The following is a 25,753-nucleotide window of genomic DNA, read 5'->3' on the forward strand; positions in this document are numbered from 1 at the left end:
AGCGACTCTGTTTTAGTTTTCTGATGGAAATGGGCTGGCAATAGTTTCTACCCCATTGGCACATGCAAGGCACTCCATAAATGTTGGATATTTAGCTTTAGTATATTCGGAAATTTACTTTTATAGTAAATTGTTAGGTAATAGTAAAGGGTTAGGTTTAAAAAAAAAAAAAAAAGAACACTTAAGACCATATATACTATAAAAATACCAAACACTTCTTGTTAATAGTATTATTTATTCGTCGTCGTCGTCAGCAGCCGTCCGTCTCGAGAGACGATGGTGTAGCTTCTTAAGAGTCTATCTGCACCGCCGAGAATGGCTGTGCAGTCCGACTCGGGAGTGACACGGTATCTGTCTCCTCCCGTGTTGAATCAACATCTTGCGATGACGCTGGAGTGTCCTCTCCAGTGAAGCTGAAGCTACAGAGCCTGGGCAGGGTGATATGGAGGGTCTGCTGTTGCCCATGCAGCAGACCCCCCCTCTCTTCGCAGCTGAAGGGTCCAAGGGAAAGACGGAGTCAATACAGCTTGGCTTCAGGTGCGCCGCAGGAGTTGCCGGTGTTGACTACAACGTCAAACCGCCTTAGGGACTCCGACTCCGGATTTTCTGTCGGGGTTTACTCCCTTAGCCTTTCCCCTGAAGAGGTATGCCGCAAGGCAGCGGAGGTTTTTTGGAGTCAGAGTTTTCCTTCTCTGATGTGCCCTGACTGGAAGATCGAACCAGCGACACTTAGCTCGCAGGCCGATGCTCAATCCACTGAGCCAAACCAGCCAGGGGGAGTATTATTTATTATGTTACTGTTATTAACACTTTACCTGCATGGTCTCCTTGAATCCTTACAACTGTCCTGTGTGGTAGGTACTATTATTCCTTCTATTTTACAAGCCTGGAAACTGAGGCTGAGAGGTGAAGTAATGTGCCCAAGCTGCCCGGTTACTGCGTGAGCTCCGGAGCGCTGGCTTTACGTAGCCTGCTTGGCAGAGGACAGCCATCCGGGAGTGAGCAGCAGTGTCTGCAGTTGGCAGAATTGGAGCTCCGGAATTTCTGATCATTAGAAATGTTTTTAATGAGGAAGGAAAATAATGTTTTTAAAATGAATATTGGTAGACTAAAAAAGAGAAAAAAGTAAAATCTAAAGAATAAAAAGATAAAAATAAAACTATACATTGGTATCTTTCTCTTTAAGCTGTGGAATTTTTTTTTTTTTTTTTTTTGCGTGCCTGCTAACTACATTCAGATGTTCACTGTGCTAACTGTTGGAGAAGCACCACCTTCCTTGATCCAGAACAGAAAGGTTAATTCCTTAGAAATAACTGCTTTTTGTACCAATACACTCTTCTCTAGTCTCTTCACGGAGACATAAGCACCCTGAAGACGACGCTCCTGGAGGGCTTCGCGGGGGTGGAGGAAGCCAGAGAGCAAAAGGAGAGAAACCGTGACTCGGGGTACCTGCACTTGCTCTACAAGAGACCCCTGGACCCCAAGAGCGAGGCTCAGCTGCAGGTAGGGGCCTGTCCGGAGCACGCTGTCAGCAGACTCCGGGCCGCGCTGCTGTCCGAGGCTTGGCATGCGGGAGGCTGCCTTGTGAGTTGTTCACTCGCTGTGAATAATTTACCTCCTTCCCATAAGAGAAAATAGCGTTCTTCCACATAATGCTTTCTGGATTAAACAAAAACAGAATTCTTAATTAAACCTTAAGCTTGGTAGAAAGCATGCTGTTGGAAGAGATTCATGCAGAAATCAAATCACGAATAGTAATTATTAAAGTAGCAACTGTCCAGTGAGCACCAGGTGCTGTGCTTGGTGTGTTTTTACGCATTATTTCTCGTCTTCACAACCAACTGCTCTGTAGGTCGAGAGTCTCTGATCCCACTGAGCAGACGAGGCAGGCGAGCCTCGCAGGCCAAGGGGCTTGCCCAGGGGGTGGTGGTGGTGGGAGTGGAACTGGAACCGAGGCCGCCCCTTCCCGGCGCTTTCCTGTGTGCCCTGTGTGCCGTAATTTAGCGACGCTGCTTTCCCTGCTGATGGTTAATTATTCTTATTTCTGTCTCCGTGAAGCCTGGCTTCGTTTTCATCCTCCTGTTTATTCCAAACTTGCTTCACGAGCTGTGGTAGGTGTCACCTCCCACGGGCTTGCCTTTGCCTCGAACCCCCAGGGGACGGGGCACAGGGCGCTGCTGCTCATCCTCCCCCAGGACCCGAGGGTCTGTGAGTGTGAGGAATCCCCTCCTGCCCAGAGGATGCACCATCTTCTCATCCCACACCATATAAACTGACCAGGAAATGAAAGGATTGGTTCCTCCTCCCACCAGGGGCGAGGAACCCCTGCTGTGTCCCCAGCCCCCGTGGTACTCCTCGATGCTCCCTCCTGCTGTGGACGTTACCTTTCTTAGCAAGGGAGGGAGCTCTGGCCGCTGGCCTGCCACTCATCCAGTTACAGCCTCGGGCTGCCTCTCGTTACACTTTCTTCCTGCTGCCTTTCCGCCTCGTGCTCTGTGCCCAGACGCAGAGAAAAGCGCGCCACTTTATTACTGCTTAATGCGATGCTCCCCGTTCAGAGGGAAATCCTTGGTTTTCTCACAGCACTGACTAGATTGCAATAGTTGACATCTATTGAGCTCACGTCATGTACAAAAGAAAGACCCCGGAAGTCCTCAGGTCTCACCGCCAACAGATGCTGGACCCTTGAGCCCAGATAGTCCGGCTTGGAGCCGGCGCTCTTAAGCACGTCGCTGCAGCGTGCAGGCCCCGCAGCTGGGCGTGTGGCAGAGGGACGGACGAGCACACAAGTGCAACGTGCCCCAGGCCGCCTGGGATCGCAGACGAGGGAGCAGCTACGCCACAGAAAAGGGGTGGCGGCAACAAGCCTGAAAGAAACGGTGGCTGCTTCTCACCGTGAAGTTGGGAGAGCCTTCAGAAGGAACAGCACCCGCTGATGGACAGAAGCCCGGTCGCGTTTGAGTGTTCAGAGAAAGGGCCTCCCTGTAGTCAAGTATTAGTTGAAAGTTATATTTGGCACAAATCAGCCTGGCTTTCTTGAAATGAGATTTCTTCATTTTTCAGTTGGGGCGTATGCCCTTATCCCAGAATGATGGCGACAGTACATTAAACACAGTGAGGTCTTTGCGCAGACGCACAGGGCTTTTCCCAGTGTGTACACATTGTCTTCACTTGCGTGTGTATTTAATGTACTGCTCATCCTTACTGGTCATTTTTGAGGGTTACATTGTATAGCACGAAGGTTAACACTGGACCGAAATTGAAAGGAAATGATTATAGGCCTAAAGTAATAGGTAAGCATTTTAATAAAGAAAAATTCTATTTCTAGTGCTGATACTGTTCTTTGTTTTGGAGAAGAAATGAGTTTCCTCAGTTGATGAGATGCCGTCTGTGTTCTGTTATGAATAGACAGGTTCAGAATTATTTCCAGCAGTGTGGGGCAGGGTCAGTTTGTCTCCAGTGCAGTTCATTTCATGAGCGGCAGAGCAGAGGCTAAATGGACGCCCTGTCAGAGCACAGGGCGCAGTGGAAAATCCCTGGGCCGCGCTGAGCTACTTCAGAGGAGCTGAAAAATGAGAACTGAGCGAGGACACCTGCTCCCTGGGGGCCCCGGACCGATGTGCAGTTCCGTGTCTGTTTCTTACCCCACCTCCCTGTCACGGCCTCAGAAGGTGGTGTTTCTGGTTTTCATTTGGACTACAGCGTTCTCATGGTTCTGTTAAAGCCTGGCATGTTTTCTTTGTTCATTATGGTTCTCAACATAAAAATGATTCACAATTATTGTGACTGTTTTGATACATCTTCCTCCAAGACCCTGGAAAACTGAGCCGTTTTTGTATTTTTCTTGTAGGAAATTCGGCGCCTTCATCAGTATGTGAAGTTTGCGGTCCAGGATGTGAATGATGTTCTTGACTTGGAGTGGGATCAGCACCTGGAACAGAAGAGAAAGCAAAAGTGAGCGAGGTCTCATTCCCCGTGGGGGCAGGAGGCAGCGCTGCAACCTTCTGAACAGATGATTTAGGAACATTGATTGATAAGGAACCCTAAAATGTTTGTTCCTGTTGACCCATCATTCTGCTTTTAGATATTTGTTCTACAGAAATAATAGCAGTGCTCACAACAATTTACATAAAAGAGCTTATATTACAGCACAGCTTATGATGGGGATAAGTTGGATTGACCCTAATTCTCCAAAAGTTAGAGGGTTGGCTCAGTAAGTCTGGTCACATTTTTCTTTCTCTTAATACCGACCTAACCATGGACTAGCATGTCCTGAAAAACAGAATTGTGTTAAATATGTTTTTATGTTACACGGAGTGTACAGGATGCACAATTATATCACTGTTATCAGATACCATATATAAAATATGAAGCAGGGAGATCTCAGTGTGGAGGTCTCAACGTAGAGAGAGACTGGAAATGAACCTGTGAGATATTCGCAGGCGCAGCTGTGGGATGGGGTTGAGGGGGGTTTTTCTTCATCCTTCTCTATGTATTCCAGGTTTTCTTCTTAAGGCAGCATTACTGCTCAGGGTGGCCGGTTGGAAGGCCGAGAGGAGTGACGTCAGCGGGATGGCGGGAGCAGAATGCAGGGCGTTGTGAGAGCAGTCAGGTGCCCACAGGAAATGCGAGAACAGATCAGCCCCCAAACAGATCAGCCCCCAAACACTGGCGTTCGGAAACACCTACCCTTGATTAGCCGTGTAGGGAAACAGACCGAGAAAAGATGTGTTGATTTGTTTATAAAGCTGTGGGGCAGCCTGGGTGTGATGTCGGGGCAGGGCTGAAATGTGCTTAAGTTCACTAAGCAGGACTTAGCACATCTGATTGCACCGCATGGAGGAAGGCCTTGGGCCCAAGCGGAGGGATCTCACCTTGGAACAGGGATGGGGGCAAGCAGGGATTCCTTGGGCCAGGGTTGGGGAGAACTCCTCGGCCTGTGGCCTGGAGCACCTGTCCCCTTGGAGATTTCACAGTTCACGCCTCGTTCTGAATTCATGTTCAGCCACATCTGAGAGGTGGCTTGACCTGGCACATGTCCGTTCTGCTCTGCCTGACAGATTTCTCTTTGCTGACTAATAAGTTGGGTTTTTTTCTAAAAAAAGCATAATGAAAATAGAAGCCTGGCTTTCTTTTCCTTTGTGACAGTTCCATGCATTACTACTTAATATGCTTTCCTTAGTTCCCTATCTGCGGAGTACAGATTCCTAAATCTATACCATTTTCTCGCATTTCTGTGTCTGAGGGTTCTCTCTTGGTGTTACCTGGTACCCTATTGAAACGATCTTGAACTACCTGTCACCCAAAACAAAGGGAGCAGCCCCTCTCTTGGTTTAGTCCTTCGGGTGGGTTACTCCCTGCTGCCAGGTCGTGCGCTCTCCTACTGTTTCTGAGCAGCCCTGTGAGGAGGTGGCTGACTCCCGTGGGCTCTCGGCGAGCCCTGCGCCTTTTCTTTCTGTTGGGCATAATTTACACACAGAAAAATACCCACATCCTGCCATAGAGCTGAATGAATTTGTCCCCTGCTGTTGACTCCTCTAAGCCCTTTACTGCCCCGAAGCCTCCCTGAGCTTTGCCTGATTATGCCTGCAGGCCTGGCCCTTCCTCATCCCGTTGCTCCTCACTACGCTCTCATCGTGCCCTTGTTACGTTCTGGTAGTTTCTTGGTGCTTCTTGTCCGCTCGTCGTTCTCTGTTTTATTCTTTGCACTTTCTCCCCACTGTGGGAGGATTCTTGACTCAAACAGCTCACAGGGAGTTCCTTTCTCATTGCTGTCAGCAGGCGCCTGCTCGTGCCAGAGCGAGAGACACTGTTTAACACCCTGGCCAACAACCGGGAGATCATCAACCAGCAGAGGAAGAGGCTGAACCGCCTGGTGGACGGCCTGCAGCAGCTGCGCCTGTACAACCACGCTCCCCAGTGGGGCCTTCCCTCGGACGCTTCCTCCCAGGGCAGTGCGCACAGGTGAGCACCCAGGAAGCGGGGCTGTGGGGGTGCGTGTTGGGAGTGAGGCGGAGTCGTCTTAAAGTGGGTCGCGTGTGGGTTTGACAGCGATTCTGCTGTCTGCCACCCGTGTGACCCTTTCTGATCTTTTGGGTGAGAAACATCGATGTGCAATAAAAACGTCGATCTCTTGCCTCTCACATTCCCCCAGCGGGACCTGGCCCGCAGCGCAGGCGTGTGCCCTGACCAGGAATCGAACCAGGGACCCTTTGGTCTGCAGGCCGGTGCTCAGCCCACCGAGCCACCCCTGTTCCTTGGCTACAAAGTGGGGATAACAGTACCTGCCTCGTGGGATTGCTGGAGAGTTAAATGAAGTCCGGGAAGTTCCTTGTGTGTGTGAGATGAAACGGGCGCTCCATGGATGACGGCAGATGCTGTAGTAATAGTGTCGCTTTATTGCAAGTTAACTGAGAGGGTCAGGTCAGCTGGCTTGTCTCACAGCTCACGTCTGTCATTTTGCTTGAGTGTGGGAACTTTCAGACCCTAGCCGGTAGCGTGCCCTTGAAGTTCCTGGGGCAGTTTTCTGTTTCCGCCTTTAACACGAATGTCAGGTTTTAATTCCCGTCGCTGCTGAGGCACCAGCAGTGCGTTTGCCGTGGGGGCGGGACACAGCATTGCAGCGGCCGTCTCTTCGGGGTAGATTGCCTCGATGGGCCGGGCTGCCCGTCTCGATAGGAGGATGCTCTCGTTCCTTGCATTTGGACTTAGGACAGCCGACCCTCCAGCCCCAGACTTCCCCGGGCGTAGTTGGTTTGTATGTAACACTGGCTGATCTCAGTTTTGACAGTGACCTGGAAAGCCTGCGCAATGCTTTGTGGAAAACCACCATCGACTCTCACACCAAACCCTTGCCGAAGGTGCCAGGTAAGTGCGTTCTTCCCTTCCTTTAATGCCTTGGTTTCGTTCGACCGTGATCAAATTTTAAGCATTTATGGGTTCGTGAATTTCTTGCAGCTAAACTATCCCCTGTGAAACAGGCACAGCTGAGAAACTTCTTGGCCAAGAGGAAGACCCCACCAGTGAGGTCCACCGCTCCAGGTACAGGGAACCGGTCTTGAATGTCACTGTGAACTGCACAGCGCATGGTTCTCTGTGGGAGGCAGCGTCCCCAGAATCTTGTCCATCTGTGCGCCGGCGCAGGGCGCTCTGGGCCTCCTCCCCCGAGCTGCCCGAGGGGTGGCTGTGCTTCTGCGCCAGCCAGTCTGCAGCTCCCAGGGCGTGTGGCCATGGTTCCCGGGGGATTGGGGACACTGAGCTGGCTCCCCAGGTCGCAGCCTCTGCTTTAGAAGCTTTACTTTTCTCGTTCGTGTGCGGTTTTGAGTGAGGTTGTATTTGAAAAAAGGCTTCTTTTTTTAAGAAGATAGAAGATAGAAAAAACCTGCTGATTAGGGGACGATGGCCATATAAGTGATGGAAGAAACTTGTTTTTGCCGTTAAATTATCTAGATAACTGCCTCAATTTTCTTTTTAAAAATGTGTGTTATATACAACTTGGACCGTAATGGTGGCTTTGCTTTAGTGCCCATATCTGCTTTTTAAATTTTGTTTTGAGTTGAAAAAATTTTTTTTATAACAACAACAAATTCTTTTTGATAATTAAAATAGGTAATTTAATGTAATCTTAGTGTACTACAGTTTATTTTTCTATAACCATATAAGGCTAAATTAAATTAGCTAAGTAATAGTCACAGACAAGTGAAATTTTTAAATAACCTTTTCCATTATGTTGGTCGATAATTGGAAAATGTGGAAAAATATAAAGAATGAAAACTGCTCTTATCCCTTAATCCAAATATGTCATCTGCTGTGTCATTTTGGTTAACTCTTAAACTTTTTTCTTTGCATATATAAATTTGATTTTTTGAAAATGAGGTTGAGGCTGTTGCATTCATGACTTTGTATTATTATTATTATTTAATTAGAAACTTACAAGCCTTTACTATAAAACAGAAGGTGACCATTGTTGGCCAGGATGTGGACAGATTGGAGCGCTTGGGCACTATTAGTAGGAATGTAAAGTAAGACAGTTGGTGATTGCTCCGAAAATTAAAGCCACCGTAGGAGCCAGCAGAGGATTGACAGGAGGGATTCAGACCGATGTTTTGTGCACCCATGTCCACGGCAACGATATTCCCAGCAGCAGAATGTGGAAGCAAGCCGCGCGTCCCGGCAGGTTACGTAGATAAGCAGGATGGGGTGCGTGCGTGTCTGAAACAGGGAGGAAATGCTGACGCCTGCTACACTGTGGCTGAGACTTGAGGACCTCATGCTGAGGAAGTAAGCCAGTCACAAAAGACAGGCGCTGTACGGTTCTGCCCAGAGGGGGAGCCCGGAGTCGTCAGATTCACAGACCCAGAACGCAGTGTGGTCGTGCCAGGGCAGGGAGGAGCAGGCTGGAGGCTTGATGGGGACGGAGGTTCCGTTGTCCGAGAGGAAGGCAGTTCCGGAGGCAGCCGGCCGCGCTGCGCTGTGAGTGTGCCGAGTGCCAGGAGTACGCACTGAACAACGGTCGGGGTGGTCAGGTTTATGTTACGTGTGTTTTGCTACAATAAAAAATTGGGGGAAATTTTTTAAAAAGTAAAATGATTTCATGAGCCTTTCCTTTGCCTTCTGTTCTTAAATATTCTTTGAACATATGCCTTGTAATGATTGCACAGTATTTTCTTGTGTAAGAAGGCCACAATTTACTTCTCTAATCTCTGTTAAGTGGTAATATTATTGCCAGGATTTTACCCAGAAATCCATGTTCACAGATCTTGAACCACATCTCTGAATACATCTTCATCATGGACTCCTTAGAAGAGAGACTTACGTAATTTCATCACTCATTCAGCAAACAGGATCGCGCACTTTGTGCCGGACTAGGGAATACGGGGAAGATGGCCGCTGGCCACACGGAGCTTTTTATTAAGAGGGGAGTACGGGCGTTAAGCAGATGACTGCCTGTTACACTCAGCATTCGGGTGCACAATGTAAAGAGTAACTCAGCAGAGAGACAGCTCTAATTCTTTGAAATTGTGAACTATAACAGGAAAGTGTACAAAACAGATTCGTCCTTCTGTGTAACCTCCCCAGTCTTCCTGCTCCCCAAAGGCACTGTTGTATCACATATATGACAGTATGCCTTTGCTTTTGCTTTTTTTCTTTTGACATTTTTAATTTTTATTATGAATAATTTAAAACCCGCAGCCACTAGAAGGCAGTGAGTACACAATTACCCTTCCCCCGCGTTTCCCAGTGACGCTGGCCACACTCTGGTCCTGCCCGACACAGGCACGCGTTGTTACTTGTTTTGGCGGCAAGTTGCAGGTAGGACCCTTTCCTCCTAAGGATTTCGGCCTGTGTCATTAGGAACAGGGATGTGCTCCTGTACAGCCGTCATACAACGATCAGACTCAGGGAACTTGACGTTGATGGAGGGCTGTTATCTCGTGTGCCAGCCCTCCCTCTCGTGGCCTGTGTAGCCACTGTGTTTTACAACTCTGTGACCCGGGCCAGGACCATGCATTGCGTCACGTTGTCATTCTCTTCCGTCCCCTTTGGCTTTGTCTTTCTTGGCAGCTTGACTATTCAAGCATGTTTCCCAAACACTGTCACTCAGTTTCGCCTGTTCGGGAGCTGCTTTGTGTGCTGTGTATGCCCGTCCCTCGTCCTCGGGCTGGATTTCCCTCTTTTGACGCCAGGTTTGTGAGTCACCTGTGTCACAGGTGTGGCCGTTACTGTTTCCTTGCTGTGCAGTGCTGTGTACGGGTACATCGCACTTGCTGGTACGTTCTCCTCTTGGTGGGCGTGCTGGTGGCAGTTCTCAGCTGTAACAGAACAGAGTGTCGTTCTGAGCCTTCTCGTACATGTCCCCTATGGGCATGCGTACCCCCTAGTGTTTGGTCAGGTGGCTCGGAGTGGGATTGTTGACCCACGTCCTTTCCATATAGTCAGCTTCGGCAGATACTGCCATACAGTTTCCCAAGGTGTTTGTACCAATTTATACTTTTACCTTCAAGGTATGAACATTCCAGCAGCTCCACATCTTTGCCAGTCTTGCTATTGTCTTTTCGTATTTTCTTTTCCAATTTAGACCTGTCTACCTGGAGTTGAATTTTAAACAGCTTTATTGAGGTATAATTTACATTTCATAAAACTGACCTTTGTATAAGTATACAGTTTGATTATTCTTAGTAAATTTACAGAATTAAATAGCCATCACTACAATCCAGTTTTAGAACATTTCCATCACTTAAAAAATTCCCTCCTGCTTTGTAATTTTTTTCTTTTAATCCTCACTGAAGGACATTTGTATTGAATTTAGAGAGGAGGTGAGGGAGAGGAAAATCGATTGATTGCCTTACATAAACGCTCTGACCAGCAACCTAAGCTGCAACCTAGGTGTGCGTCCTGCCTGGGAATTAAACCTGCAACCTTTGGTTTGTGGGACAGTGCTCCAGCCAGCTGAGCCACACTGGTCAGAGCTGTAGTCAGTTTTTATTCTGCCTTCAGCATCTGCTGATCTCTTCTCTTTCTCCCATTTTCTTTCTCCATGAATCTGCCTTTTTAAGAAATTGCGTGTAAGTTCACGCAGGATGTCTTTGAGGTTCACCTGTGATGAATGACAGGTATCAGTAGTTCATCCCTTATTATTGCTAACGAGTGTTCTGTTGTGTGGATTCCCCCACTGGTTTATACGACGTGGGATAGATTTCTGCATGTGATGTAAAGCACGGCTCCCTTGTCGTTGTTCTGTGTTTAGATACCCCATTGTCTGACACTGTTTATTGAGGAGACACCCCGCCGCCCCCCAGCCACTTTGTTGTGGATCAGTGTCTCTCAGAGGCGTAGGGCGGTTGGTCTCACGCTGATTAGGAAGCATGACGACGGCACTGCCCTGGTCAGCTCGTGCTCAGAGAGGCCTCGGTGCCGCTCTTCTCCAGACCCTAGAGCTGGGCTGCCGGTGTGACAGTCTCTTTAAACTTACGTTAGGAAAGGTTAAATAAAGCTAAAAACCCAGTCAGACAGCCACATTTCAAGTGTGTGGCAGGTTCCTGTGACGGTCGGCCCCTGTGATGGGAAGCGTGGGGATGGAACCCCCGTCACCACAGAAGGGTCTCCAGTCTGGAGCAGACGTTGGCAAACTTCGTCTGCAAGGGCCAGATAGTAAATATTCTAGCCTCGCAGGCCCTCTTTGCCCTTGTGGTGGGCACGCAGTGGCAGCCAGGACGTAAGCGGGTGTCGTGGATTCACTAAAACTTCATTTATAGAAACAGGCAGCCAGCCATGGTTGTAGTGTGCTGACCTATGACCCAGAATGTTTCAGTTCTTCTTGGTGCTTTCTGTTTCCATACTAATGTTAGAATTATTTTTATTAACTTCTACCATCCACCCCCCTCAAAAAATAGTTGAGATTTTGATTGGGATTGTATTGAATCTGTTGATCAGCTTGAGAGAATTGACAGGTGTCCAGTGTTGATCTTTTGGTTCCTAAGTATGGTTTATGTTTATTTGGGTCTTTGTCTCTCTTCGTGTTTTCTTTGTGGAAGACATGCCCATCTTTTGTAGACTTCTCCCTAGGAGGTTACTATTTCTGCTCTTAGGCTTTTAGAGAAGTTACTGAGGGCAGTGTAGCCCTAAGGGAATGTGGGGTTTATATTAGTTTCCTAGGGAAGCCATAACAAAGGGTCACAGACGTAGTGGCTTAAAACACCACTTATCTTTGCTCTTGTGCTTGAGTGGGTCAGAAGTCCAGGGGCAGCGAGGCTCCGCTGGGCCCTCTGCCCGGGGCTCACAGGCTGAAGGCAAGGTGTTGGCTGTCTGGCTGAGCTGCCGTCTGAAGGCCCTGGGGATGATTCCGCTTCTAAGCCCAGTGTAGTTGTTGGCACAATTGAGTTCCTTGCAGCTGTGGGACTGAGGTCCCTGTTTCCTTGATGTGGCTGTTCCTTTACCTGCATGCCAGCAGCACATGGACTGTGGACTCCTTAGCTCACATCCCTGACTCCCCTTCCCCCACATCTCCAGCCACGCTCCTGCGACTTCCTTTTTTGCTTCACTTCTCTGTCTTTCAGGGCTCATGAGATTTTCCATTGGGTCCCCCTGGATGGTCCATGTTAGTAACCTAAATTATATTTGCAAAAGCCCCTTTACCATCTAATAAGACCGTCTCACATAACCATGGATGTGGCACCAGAGGGCAGAGGTCATGGAGTCAATTCTGCCTAGCACAGGGTTCAGTCCTGCATAACAGAATGTTGCTCAGAATGTGGTCCTTTAAGTCAGATGCACCCATGTTGGGATTCTGGCTCTGCCACTCAGCAGCGTCATGACCCAGGGCAGCTGGTGACGGCGATTTCTCGTTCATGGGCTAACCGTGAGGGTCACGCGGGACAGTGGGCAGAGGTGCTTCATGCAGGCCGGGCGCCGAGTGCGTTCCCTTAAATGCCCAGTGCCGTGTCGCTGCCGTGCTGGTGGTAAGGGGGGCACCTCTGCTGAGCCTGCCGCCCGTGCTTCTGCACCCACGCGCTCTGGGCCAGCGCTGTGCGGTGTGGTGGCCCCACGTGGCTGGGGAGCCCTCACACTGTGTCTGGTACGACTGAGGGTTTAAAGTCCAGCTCCTCACGGCTTCCACTTCAGGGCCGCAGGCGGCTGACGGCCTCCAAAGGGAGCAGCGCGGCCCTCGCTCGCAGCGTCGGCCTCCGGTGGCGCTTGCTCACGGGGCGCCTCACTGTGGCAGTGAAGTCTCGTAGAGCGGTGTGTCTGGGGGGCAGCCGGGGCAGCAGAGCTGGCAGTGCTGTTACGTAACCGGAGGAGGAAGGCTTTCCCTTGGGTTCGGTTTTTCCCCGTACACAGGCAGCGGCGTGCATTCCAGATTCACGGGGAAAAGGTGACTGTCAGTTCATAGAGGGGAAAACGGGGGGAGCCGAATGGATTCGGCTTTTGTTTTTTTTGTTTTTGTTTTTGATCTGATTGATTCACAAGAATCATCAGATTTACCTAGAAATGTTCAAGACCTTCTGTTTTTCCCAGTTGGCACCAGGCCGGTGTTGAAAGACTTCCTATTGGAGAAGGGGTGGCAGTGGCATGACTGCAGTGCGCTGTGCGGGCTCATCTGCCGCGCGGATGGGGCGCTGCCCCGCCGTGAGAGCACCTGCTGAGGGCGCGGGGGCGTCCACTTCCACACCAGCACCCGACTGTCCCTCATGTCACCCTTCCCTGTTTGACGGTCAGAGTGTTCTTGTCCTGCACAGCTCGGTCTTTCAAAGCCCTGTTAGAGCAGAGACCCCAAACCATCTTTGGTCACGGTCGACAACAGCTGCTTACGCTTACAATAAGTAATAGTTAAGTTGTTTTACAAAAAGACTTTCTTTCTCTGCCGACAGCGGACATGCTAGCACGTGTCCTGGCTTTGGCACCGCTCTGGTGCTCACCCGAGTTTGCTTTGCGCTTTGCAGCCGGCCTGTCCCGCTCAGCCTTCCTGTCTCAGAGGTACTACGAGGACTTGGATGAAGCCAGCTCCACGTCGTCCGTCTCCCAGTCTTTGGAGAGCGAAGACGCGCGGGCACCCTATAAGGACAACGACGCGGGGCTGCAGGTCCCTCGGCACGCCCCCGTGGTTCGCACGCCCTCCGTCCAGCCCGGCCTCCTGCCCCCGGCGGCAGCGCCTTTTGCCAAATCTCACCTGAGTCACAGTTCGGCTGGTGTGGTGGGAACTTCAGGTAAGCGGACAGTGAGACAGGGAACTCTTCTTTTCCCCAGGAGGTGTGGGACTCAGGAAGGAGCCGTCACTGGGTTTTGCACTGTCAGCCCACTGAGTTGTTGGTTCCGACCCATTCCTGCTCCTATCCCAGGGACTGGAACGCTGATTCGGGGGAGGCGCGTCCCCCTGGAAGCAGTCGGGAGGGCGTCGTGGAGGAGACTGCGGTTCACGCGGTCACAGCTGTGCTGTCGGGTCCAGCTTGTGTTCTTCTAAACAGGCCTCTTCGGGTGGGACGGGAGGAGCTGTCTGCCTCTGTGTAGAGCGGCGGCCGCCCGGCACCCGTGGCTCACGTCACCGCGCTGCTGTGGCCGCGCTCCGCCCTGGCTCTCACCCGCACGTGCGCGGTCTCGGTGCGGGCGCACGGCAGGGACCGGGGCTGTGCGGCGCTGCGGGTTCTCGGGGGGGCCTTGTGGGAGGGGAGCGGGGCGTGGGCCACACCGACCTGTGCCGGCACAGAGGTTATGTCGTGGTCAGTGTCAGCGCTGGAACGGTCGTGTAAAGCGGTGATTTTCAGCCAGCGCGCCGCGGGAACTTCTCCCACGCGCAGCACCTGACTCGTCAGGGGCACTGACCTCTCTCTCTCTCCCCTTAGACTATCAGGTGAAATAGCGGCAGCAGCCGTCTGGTGTGAAGTTACACCTATTATTGGTCAGACCAGCAAAACATATTTTTGGTGTGCTGCAGAATTTTAGTAATTAGTTTATGCGTGCGTGAGATGGAAAAGGTTGAAGGTCGCTGGCGTAGGGTAACTAGTTACCTAAAGCAGGCGGCAGGCGAGGTGCATGCGCCTCTTTTTTTTTTTTTAATAATTTATTTATTTGTTTATTTATTTTTAGAGAGAGGGGAAAGGAGAAAGAGAGGGAGAGAAACATCACTGTGTGATTGCCTCTCACTCGCGCCCCCAATTGGGGACCTGACGTGCAACCGAGTCATGTGCCCTGACTGGGAATCAAACCAGCGACACTTGGCTCGCAGGCTGACGCTCAATCCACTGAGCCACAGCAGCCAGGGCCCGCATGTGCCTCTTTGAAAGATATGGGTGCCAGCCTGTCTGTTGCTGGTACTTTTCTGTGCTCATGCTTAAGGACGATTTTAGTCTCAGCGTTCTCCCCGCAGCCTAACACGGAGAACTGACCATTTTCACTTTGTGTTTTCCTCTTCTCTGACCCACTCTCACGTAATTGTTCTGTTTCCCTCAGTGTCTACGTCTGCGAGCAAAATCACTCCTCCAGGGGCTGACAGCACAATGCTCGCCACCAAAACCGTGAAGCACGGTGCCCCAGGTCCCTCCCACCCCATCCCCGCTGCCCAGGCGGCCGCCGCAGCAGCGCTGAGACGGCAGATGGCCAGTCAGGCGCCAGGTGAGCGCTGGGGCCCCGCATCCAGGCAGAGGCTGGGTCCGAGCCGTCTGTGTCGCAGGCCAGGCAAGCAGGTGCCAGTGGACACCTGGCTCTGCTGCCGTTCAGAAGAGAGGACTGATGTGACAGTCCTCTGTCCTTTCTAGGGGAGAAGTTTCAAGAAGACAGAGACTAGGTCTGAAACTGTTTCCTTTTAAGGGGAGGTGTTAGGTCTGCCCCCTTCACATAAAGAGCAAATGGGGTTTTTGTTGACATTGTTAATCCCTACATTTGAATAACGTCCACTTTAAGCCTAAAATTAGCCTTGCAGTTTGCTCCCCTAATGGCATGCCAATGGTCACATGGCCGTAAGGCTCTCACTGCGCTGTGAGGGGGCGTCAGAGGGCCCGTCTTGCTCTTGAGCGATGTGTTGTTCAGAGACAGGAGGGTGATCCGAGCGGTAAGAGGCAGGTCGCGGACTCCAGCCCTGGGTCTTCCCGTTGCAGTACAGCTGCTGCTTAGGGTGACACCTGTGGCCTCTGCAGGTGGAACTCCGTGAGCACTGCGTTCGTCCCTAGCCTGTGGCCCTCTGGGTTTTCTGCAGCAGGACTTGTAGGTCGTCGGCCTCGAGGACTTCAGTTGGCACCGTTATGCATCTGTGCAAGCCAGTGGGTTGGCCCACCTCCCACCCCCAGCAGCTGGCGGTGTTGCTGGTAGAGGTCAGAAGTGCTGCAAGAAAGTCTTTAAAAAACGTTCTTTATATTATTACCATTTTTTGTGTGTCCTGGGCCACTTATTAAAAGCATCATTTAAAAAGCATCATTACTACTACAGTTGGCAGCAATTTACATTTTATCTCATATGGGAGCAGTTTTCAAAGAAAATACAAAAGGACATCACAGCAAAGAAAAAGGCCCCGTTTAGAAAGCCATGGAAGCCTCGGGGCGGGTTTAGAGCTGAGGTGATGCTGTTTTAGCTTTGTGACTTAAAGTAACAAAGTCCTTTCGTTTAAAAAAGGTACCCAATTCCTTATGCTCTCACTCCTGCTCCGTTTACACCAGGGGAGTGGAACTGTAGTTCTGTCTGGCGAGGACCCTCCCAAGCGGTTCATTTCCAAAGGGGCCCTTCACAGGCAGCAGCTGGCCTTACGGCGCCTCGGGACAGAGACGGCCACAGTGATGTGGAGCTTGTCAGAGCGCACAGATGTGTGCGCACACGCCCGCGTGGGGCCCCCCCGGCAGTCAGGAAGGGCTGCAGGGGAGCGAGTGTGAGGTCTGCGGGCGTGTCCCCTTGGCCTTCACAGCAAGGACATTAAACGTGTAACGACGTACTTCCTTTCAGCAGCACTTCCTTCCACTAGAGCCACCCGGTTACAAATTGCTCTTTATTGTAACACCAGTGGTACCAGCAGAAAAGTGGGGAAAAGAGCATTATGTAAACTTCTTTAACAAGTCACGGTCCCCTTGCAGATTTCATCTGTCCTAAGGATGATAAGTAACTCACTGTACAAATCTTAAAATGTACAGGACACCCCCACAACAAAGGATGATCCAGCCCCAAAATGTCAATAGGGTTGAGAAACTGCCATAAATCACATATTTTTGTTTCAGCTGAATAAAATTATTTTTCAGTTTTATCACTGCTTAGAACACATGTCAATTTAGACAGGTTTTTTTAAGACAGAAAGGGTAGTTTGGTTTAGACAAAAGAATTACTATTATACTGTGATAAAAAGATTTCTGAGAAAAGTTCAAATAATAAAATTTATCAAGGCGTCTAAAACAGATATGAAAGAGCATAAACAACATAGCTTCGTGGTACCTTCGGGCCTTCGAGGTTCCCTTTAACTGTCACTTGGACTGAGCAGGATCTCGGCAAGTGCTGAACAGGCTCAAAGTCGCCCCGATGGAGTCGATTATTTATAAACTGGAAATCTGCCAGGACTTAGGGTTATTCCACTCTCGGCAGGAGGTGGTGCGATCTCTGTTATCATTTTGGAAGCAAAAATTTCTAAGGCGCAGGCACCTCTGAATGTGGAAGAGGAAGCGCGTGCAGCCGTAGGCCCGGTGCTGGCTGCTGCTCTGAAGGGGGTTGTGGCTCTCCGTGCTGCCAAGATGTAGTTAGAAGGGATCCACGAGCTGCGCTCGGGCCTCCTTAGTAGTTCATTACAAAACAGCAAGTTTTAGAATACGGTTTTAAATCATAGGACACAAGAAAGGAGATGTGAAAGCTGACTGGCCTGAGATGGGTAAGCAGGAGTGAGCAGCATCTGGCTGCCAGTCCTGAGGGCAGCCTCTCGGCCTTCCCCCCATTCTGGCCCAGGCCCCACACCCCACGTGTCCTGCACTGTGTCTGTCTCAGCCGTGAGCTCTGTCAGAGGAGAAATGCACGTGGGACATTTTCTGTGTTCCCTGCACCCGGCAGTCTGGCTGTAGCGAGCCCATGTGAAAGGAGGGCTGAGTGGAAGAGCGGATGGGTGCGGACACCCTGAGCCAGACGCTGCCCACCCGAGAGCTCTCTGCCCTTTTCCGAGAGGGGCCAACAGTGTGGCCGGAAACCGCAGCTCTGCCCTGTGGGGTCGGGCCAGGGAACTCCCCCTCCCTACACAAGGGCATTTGATGACATTGCACAAAGCCCATGTCATCATCTTTATGAATGGGGGGCGCGGGGGGGCAGGTGTTTGCTGGACACCGCGTCTCAGAGCCGCCCGGAGCACACCTCCTTTGTCCAGTATGTGGCGTTCTGCCGGAGTTTGTGCTCTGCTTGCTTCACGTGGCTGGGCTTTGTGGTCCCTCGCCACAATGAATATGCCTGTCTCTTCTCTCCTTTACTAGCTGTAAGCACGTTGACTGAATCAACTTTAAAGACTGTCCCTCAAGTGGTAAATGTGCAGGAGCTGAAGAATAACCCTTCCCCGGCCGCTGCAGCGATGGGGTATGTTGCACCTTTGCAGTGTGTGTCTGCCCACCCATGAATTATTTGTTGTAATAGCAAGGGGCTGCCTGCAGGGAGCAGCATTGCTGCCGGCCCGGGGTGGCTATTTTCCTGCAGGGCCTTAGGTTCTAAGAGGGGTGAACGCTAATCTTGGGTACACGATCTGTGGCTTCAGCAGGAAGCCTGTGGTCCGTAGGTTGAGAATGACCAGAAGGGATGGAGGGGCAAATGTGGAAACAGGGAGCACAGCAGGAAGCTTTTCCTTTTTTTATTATGATAAAATATATGTATAACAAAATTTACCGTTTTAGCCATGTTAAGTGTACGACTCAGTGGTGCTAAGTACCTGTACTGTGTGTGTTACCCTAACCACTCTTGGTTTCCAGACCTTTGCCGTTGCCCCAGCCGGAAGCTGTGTACCCATTAAGTAATAACTGCTCACTCTCCCACCCCTCCAGCCCCTGGTAACCTCTGTTCTACCTTCTGCCTCTAATAATTGGCCTGCTGTAAGTACTCAGAATGGTGGAATCATACGGGATTTGGCCTTTTGTGTCCGGCTGAGTTCCCTCGAGTTGCCAAGATTCATCCATATTGTACCGTATGTCAGAATTTCGTTCCCTTGTGACTGAATAACACTCCATTGTATGCATGTCCCCCATTCATCTGCTGATGGACACTTGAGTGTTTCCCCTCTTGGCTATTGTGAGTAATGCCACCGTGAACACTGGTGCTCAAGTGGCTGTCCAGTTCCCGCTCTTAATTATTTTGGGTAGTGCTTTAGGAGCAGAATTGCTACACTCTGTGGCCCTCTTCTTTAGCTTTTTGAGCTAAAGGTAGCTGACAGTGTTTTACAAAGGGGCTCCTTTCTGCATTTCCAGCAGCAGTGGATGAGGATTCCAATCTCCACACCCTCACCAGCATTTGTGACTGTCCATTTTTTGATTGTAGACCCTAGTGAATGTTAAGTGCCATTATCATGGCTTTGATATGCATTCCCCTAATGGCTGATGATGTTGGGCATCTATTTGTGTGCTTATGGGTCATTCATTATCATTTCCGGAGAAATGTCCATTTAGATCTTTTGCCCATTTTTGATCAGGTTATTTAACTCAGTTGTTGAGGTGTAAGACTCTTTGTATAGTCTAGATTCAAGTCCCCCATCAGATATGTGGTTGCAAATATGTTCTCCCATTCATTGAGTGTTTTTTTACTTTTTTGATAGTATCCTTTGAAGCAAGTTTTTAATTTTGATAAAATTTAGTTTCGTTGTTGTTGTTGCTTGTGGTTTAGGTATCATATTTAAGAAACCATGGTCTAAACCAAGGTCATAAAGATTTACACTTGATGTTTTCTTCTGAGTTTTATAGTTTTAGCTCTTACGTTTAGGGCTTTGATCCATTTTAAGGTGATCGTTGTAAATAGGGTGATGTTGTGGTCACCTTCATTCTCTGCACGTGGGGACCAGATGTCTCAGCCCATCTGGTGGAGAGACTGTTTCACCCCATTGACTTGTCTTGGTACATGGATTGGTTTTTGCTCATCAACCCAATCTTGGGTACTGACACATCGCCCTTTTTATTTACGGATGGATTCAATTTACTAAAATTTTGTTAAGAGTTTTTTTGTCTGTTTTAACAAGGGATATTGGTCTGTATGTTTTCTTGTAATGTCTGTCCAGCTTTGGAATCAGAATAATGCTGGGCAGTGTTCCTCCTCGTCAGCTCCCTGGAGAGTTTATGTAGATTTGTTATTTTATCCATAAATATTTGGAGAATTCACTAGTGAAGCCCTCTGGGCTTGGAAATCAGTTTCTTAAGTAGATACAAGACTAGTCAGCTCATATACCTCTTGAGTAAACTCTGGTCATTTTTGTGTTTCAAGAAATTTGGTCGTTTCTTTTGAGTTGTCGAATTTATTGGCATGAAGTTTTTCATAATAGTATTGATTTTTATCTTTTTTTTTAAAGATTTTATTTATTTTTAGAGAGATGGGAAGGAAGGGAGGAAGAGAGGGAGAGAAACATAGATGTATGAGAGAAACATTGATCACTTACCTCTTGCATGCTCCCAGCTGGGGACCCAGGCATGTGCCCTGACTGGGAATCGAACCAGCAACCTTTCAGTTCACAGGCTGGCACTCAGGCCACTGAGCCACACCAACTAGGGCTTATTATCCTCTTAATGTGTATAGATTTCATAATCTTTTCACTTCCCTCTTTCCCGCTAGTGGTAATTTATGGGTTTTTTTTCCCTGATCATTCTAGCTAGATGTTTATCAAATTTATTGATCTTCAGGAACCAGCTTTTGGTTTTTTCCCTGTTATTTTTCTGTTTAATCTTTATTATTTCACTTTTCTCTTTGCTTTGAATTTATTTACCCTTTTTTCTAGTTTCTTAACATGGAAGCTAATGTCATTGATTTGACATCAGTCTTTTCTACTACTAGCATTTGGTGCTGTAAATTTCCCTCTAAGAGCTGCTTTGGCTACATCCCACAGATTTTGAATATGTTAATGTTTTCATTTTCATTCAGTTCCAAATAATTCTAATTTTATTCTTTGTCTTTTAACACACACACACACACACACACACACCCTTGTGGGTTATTTAAGAGTGTGTTTAGTTTCTAAATAATTGGACATTTTCAAGATATCTTTTGGTATTGATTTTTAATCGAATTCTGGTGTGGTCAGAGAACATGCTTTGTATGACTTGAATGCTGTAGACTTACTGAGGCTTCTTTTATGGCCAAGAACTGGGATGTGCAAGGTTTTTCTCAAAGGGCCACATGGTAGATATTAAAGGCTTACAGGACTGTCTCAGCTGCTCAGCTTGGCCATTGTGTGGTCTGAGTGCACCCATGGGCAACGTGGAAATGAGTGGGCATTGCTGTGTCACAGGGAAACTTTATTTACAGAAACATAGGCAGCCAGAGCTCGCTCTTAGTGTGCTGGCCCCTGATCTAGACTGTCAGTCACCTCAGTAAGTGTTCTCTGGGCTCCTCAGAAGAACGTGCATTCTGTTTCTGGTGGTGGGCGTGTTCTGTACATGCCAGGTAAATTACAGAGGTCGATAGCATTGTCCAAGTCTTCTTATTCTTAATGACTTTCTCTCCACTTGCTCCAGTTATTGGAGAGCGGTGCTGGTATTTTCAGCTATAGTGATTTCCTCACTTTCCTTGGTTCTATCAGATTTTGCCTTATGTTAAAGTTCTGTTATTAGTTGCATGAGCGCTTAGGATTGTTACATTCTATTGATGGCGAGGCCCGGGTAACATTGCAGGATGATCCTGCTTATCCTTGTGGTTCTCATGAGCGCACGCAGTTTCTCTTCGTGAGTCTTCTGTGTCTGCTCAGGGGTTTCTCGCCCCCCATCCTCCTCTCACGCCCCTCTTCTCTGTGGCAAACGCAGCAGGGCCCGCGCCGTGCTGGTGCACCTGCTTGGCAGAGCATCTCGGGGGGGGGGGGGGCAGTGTTTCCTCAGAGCGACATGCGTTTATAGCTTCTCTGTCTTCAGTAGGAAAAATACAGGGGGCTTTGTGTCACTGAAAGGAACTCCACTTTCCTCCTCTCTCGAAGGTCCTGTGATGTTCCAACAGAGTCTGGAGGTGCTTGTGAGATTGCTGTCCGTTTTTTTCTCTGAGGCATGGGCTTATTTTTGTCTTTCCTCTTGCAAGTTAATTTTTTGATGAAAATATATCAATCCTTCTAACTTTAGGAAGGGTTCTGAAAACTAAAACAAGGCCCTGTAGCTACTGCTGTTCTATAAACCAGTCAAAGTAGCTCGGGGTTGAGGACCGATAAATTGATTGAAGAAACTGCTCCCAAGAGCCACCGACAGGGCTTTCACCCGTGGCTGCGTTAAACTGGTGGTTTTTTCCCTCACACATTAGCACTTAAATACTTAAGTAAGAAAATAAGAGTTCTCTGCATATCGTGTTCGGGGCTAACAAAAGATGGTGAGCGTACTTTCTACGAATAGAGGATGCACTTTTCTCCCTTAGCAGAGGTGCGGGTTGGATGCGGGGCTGCGGGGCAGCGGGGCAGCCGCGTCTCCTGCGTGTGGCCCGGCAAACACTGGGCCCTGGGGGTGCTTCTGTGAGAAGATGCACCTCCGCTTTGTAACACCATCGAGCCCCATGCAGCGGCAGACCCTGCCGTCCCATCGGTCCTGTGGGCACGTGCTTGGGCTTGGAAACGATCGGAATTCCCCACGTGGTCTGGAACTGGGCATGGGGGGCGGGGGGGTGGAGAGGGCTTACTCTCTAGCTAAGAAGAAGACCTCCTTCTGAGCAGTCAGAACTTCTCCTTAAGGTCACAGGAAGACAGTAACCGTTAAGGTTACTGCTTTGACTTTTGTGTTAAAGGCCGAACTTTCGCTTAAAGAATTTACTTCACTCTGAAAACTGGCAGATGACTTTGGTTAGGCCCCAGACACCTACTCTTCCCCAGGTGGGTATCTGTCGGACTGCAGGTTGGCTCTGAGATGACTGGTTTTCTCTTGAGTGTGCGCTTTATGCTTTCAGCTCTTCGGCGCCCTACTGCGCAGCCAAAGCGCCTCACGCCGTGCCGACCCCGGTGGCCGCTAACAACCAGCCCAAGCAGGTGAGTTCCGGTTGTTTGCTTTGTTAACAGCCATACCGTGTAGCTTAAGGCAGCCCTGTTTTACGTCCTCGCTTTGTTTTAAGTGAACTGTGAGTGTGACAAAGACCTGTGACCCTTTCCCAGGGCTTATGCCCGTCTTGGCCTATAGCAGGCTGGCCGGGCCCCATCCCCTGCATAGGCCGCCCGGCGTTCTGCGTGCAGGCGGTCTGCGCCGCCGTTCTGCGCCTTATGTTGGCCCGGAGCGTTTGCGTCTGCAGTTCCTTTCATTTCACACTATGGTGATGAGCCGCCCACGCCACAGCCGCGTGCAGGAAGCAGACGGGTGTTCAGGTGTGTTTCACTAACGGAGAGGCCGAGGCCCAGGTGACTGATGCAGGCGTCTGCCGCCAGTGGGTGGGGAGCAGAGCTGGGGCCCGAGCCCCTCCTGCTGCTGGCCCCCCGGCCCCCTTCAGTACCAGGGTCTCGAGGACAGGCTCCCTGGCTGTCTTCTGCAATCTACTTTCCAGAGCTCACGGACTCCGTGACGTTTGTCATATCCACTTTCAGGCTTTCGCGTTACAGACATTGTCTCTTACAAAAACAGGGTATGTGGTCAGGAGTTAAATCAGGGAAGACGGCCAAGGGCAGCCCGAGCTGTCTCTGGAGCTGCCCGAGCAGGCCTGGCTCCTCTGCCGTCCTGACCGCCCTCTGAGGAAAGGAATACTAAGTTGTGTTTGAGATCGATCCTTAGACCTCCCCTATTGTGAATTCCCAGGCATGGCTCTCTGTTTGTTACTTTGCTGTGACTTAAAATGGCATTTAAGCATTTAGCATTTGGTCATTCTTCTGGAAGGTTCCACATTCACCTTGGTGGATACAGGATAACAGATCAGTCACAACAAACAAAAGTAAAGAAACATTGCCTGGAGGTGGATAAGTTGAAGAATTTTGCTTTTTCAAGCTTATTATAAATTTATTGAGACCCAGAACTCACTTCATTCATTTACTGCTTTATTTGTTCATCTACCAAATAAATACCCCATTCGTTGTCTTTTATGTGTGAAGCACTGTGCTGGGCACTAAGAAACAGCCATGGGGCGGGCGGGCGGGGCCCTGCCTTGTTGGCACTTGCAGAGGGACTGTTCCGTTCTCCGATGTGACCTTACGCTTATTATAAGCTGCGTTATCATTGCACCTGTTCCACTGTCCCCAGGGACGGTTAGTCTCACATACACACTTGGCCTGTGCTGTCTTGTAGGGGCCGCTGGTCAATTCCCTCAAGCTGCCCACGTCAGCCTCTGGTCAGTTGTCATCGGGCGAGAAAGCTTCAGGTCAGTTCGCATTTTTGTTTCAGAGAAAGTAAAGGTGAAAGAATCCCTGCATTGAATATCCTTGTATACACCACCTTGTCTTATAATAGTTTTAAAAATAATTTTACTAATATTTACAGCATACTCACTTAAAAGGAAGGTCCTTTTCTTTTATTGTTTGGTTTGGGCTTTTTAAAATATAGTTTTCTCATCCTCTCCCCCTTTAAAAGCAGAGCAGTTGGGAAAGATTGAAGGTGACACCCCAGACTCTTAATAAGTAGCTGCAGTGAAATGGAACGTGGGGAGGACGGTGGATTGCACTTTTCACTTCCCACACTTCTCTGTATTACAGGAATCGTGGATTACCTGCATAGTTTTTTAAAAGGAAACTAAAATTTGTTAAATACAAAAGATACTACTATGGAAAGTACAGAAACGTAGGGAGAAAACTAATAGCCATGAAGTCACTGCTTGGATGTATTTAGTTAACATAACCTGTTTCCTCTGCATCTTTTTTCCTTCGGTATATGTTGCTTTTTAATAATTATGAAGCTAATTTTAAAGCCTTAAATTTTAGGTGCAGTAGGGTTACTTTGCTCTCTCCTGGGAGGGGATGCGGCAGCCTTGGTTTGTAATGAACGCTGTCAGAGCGAAAGGGTGAGGTCAGAGACCCGCGTGTGCCCCGGCCGGCCACAGGCCCGCGCCCCTCTCCCCCTCGGTTTTGGGGGATGCGCTTGAGGCCCGCCCGCTCTGCAGGCACCACACAGCTGCCACAGTAACAAACTGGAACCGGGTCCCTAATGGCTTTTTGTAATGCTCTTATTTTTTTCCTCTAATTTCAGGGCCAGGGGCGACCAAGACAGACACTGCTGTGACCTGCACCCCGTCTGCGGTTGGGCAGTTCAGCAAGGCGTTCTCGTTTTCCTCATCGGGGTCAGTAATGAGCTCACGTTCTGTGGCACTGCGCTTGCCGCCTCAGCAGGCAGCTCCCCAAACCCTGCAGTCAGTACGGCGCTTCCTAGACGTACATGAGCCCGGGGTTCTTAGGCCGCGGGAACATAGCGAACGGCGGCGGCGGTAGCTTGCTGTCCTCGTGTAAATCGATTTCCCCTTCTTGGTTCAAGTTTACACACGTGTTGTTACATACTTAATTGTCTTGGTCTTCAGGGTAAGCCTCCTGTCTTTGGGTCATGGGCCTGTGCCCGAGTCTGTAGTTGGTCTGCTCTCTTGTCCTGAGATATTTTCGTCTGGCACCGTTTGGGGTAGACGTGACATTTGGGTCGGCTTTACTGCACTGGGAGGCGCACACCCTCAACCTCTGAGATGAGGCGCGACTTGACCTCAGAGGGAGCAGGCACACGCTCACACCTCTGAGAGCCGCCCGGGCGCCCTCCTCCCTGCAGAGCTGGAGTCAGACTATGCGGTGGAGCCACACACCTGCCCAAGGGCCTTGCCACTGAAGGGCGGTGTCCTCGGTCCCGTTAGAAGAGCCCCAAGCCCTTTCAGTCAGCATGGAATCACTGCCCACCCGCTCTTTTCTCGGATGCTAATGTGTTCCTTGAGCATTGTTTGGGCCGAACACGTGAAAAGAGGGTGTTAGAACAGAATTTGAGAGGGGAAATTATATATTCTATTATTTCCTCTTTACTGTGAATCGTTATGTTGTATACTTCCCAAAGGTAGTTCAGAGCAGATTTTAAAGAGTAGGTCAGTGCCAGGAGTTGGTGCATCTTTTGCAAGTGCTAATAATTAATCTTGACTTCTGTGAACTGATACTCTCCTTCCCATTTTTAAAATAAGCTAAAAAGGTTTGGGTCATTGGGTCCATGACTTACCTCTATTAGAT

The 25,753-nt window shown here is 49.5% G+C and overlaps 1 protein-coding gene across 1 annotated transcript in view; it reads left to right on the forward strand.

Annotated features, from left to right (window-relative positions):
* The window catches only part of NUP214 (nucleoporin 214), a 79,161-nt gene that overhangs the window by 25,123 nt on the left and 28,285 nt on the right, over positions 1–25,753 (forward strand). Inside the window, 11 exon segments of the mRNA XM_090274916.1 lie at positions 1,345–1,503; positions 3,851–3,954; positions 5,782–5,964; positions 6,782–6,867; positions 6,958–7,041; positions 13,440–13,703; positions 14,944–15,105; positions 17,916–18,015; positions 22,540–22,618; positions 23,856–23,928; positions 24,750–24,840. Coding sequence (XP_090131042.1) covers positions 1,345–1,503; positions 3,851–3,954; positions 5,782–5,964; positions 6,782–6,867; positions 6,958–7,041; positions 13,440–13,703; positions 14,944–15,105; positions 17,916–18,015; positions 22,540–22,618; positions 23,856–23,928; positions 24,750–24,840 — 1,385 coding nt within the window.

Source organism: Furipterus horrens, unplaced genomic scaffold (genome assembly GCF_987537825.1).
Source record: "Furipterus horrens unplaced genomic scaffold, mFurHor1.1.pri manual_scaffold_4, whole genome shotgun sequence".
Taxonomy (NCBI): Eukaryota; Metazoa; Chordata; class Mammalia; order Chiroptera; family Furipteridae; genus Furipterus; species Furipterus horrens.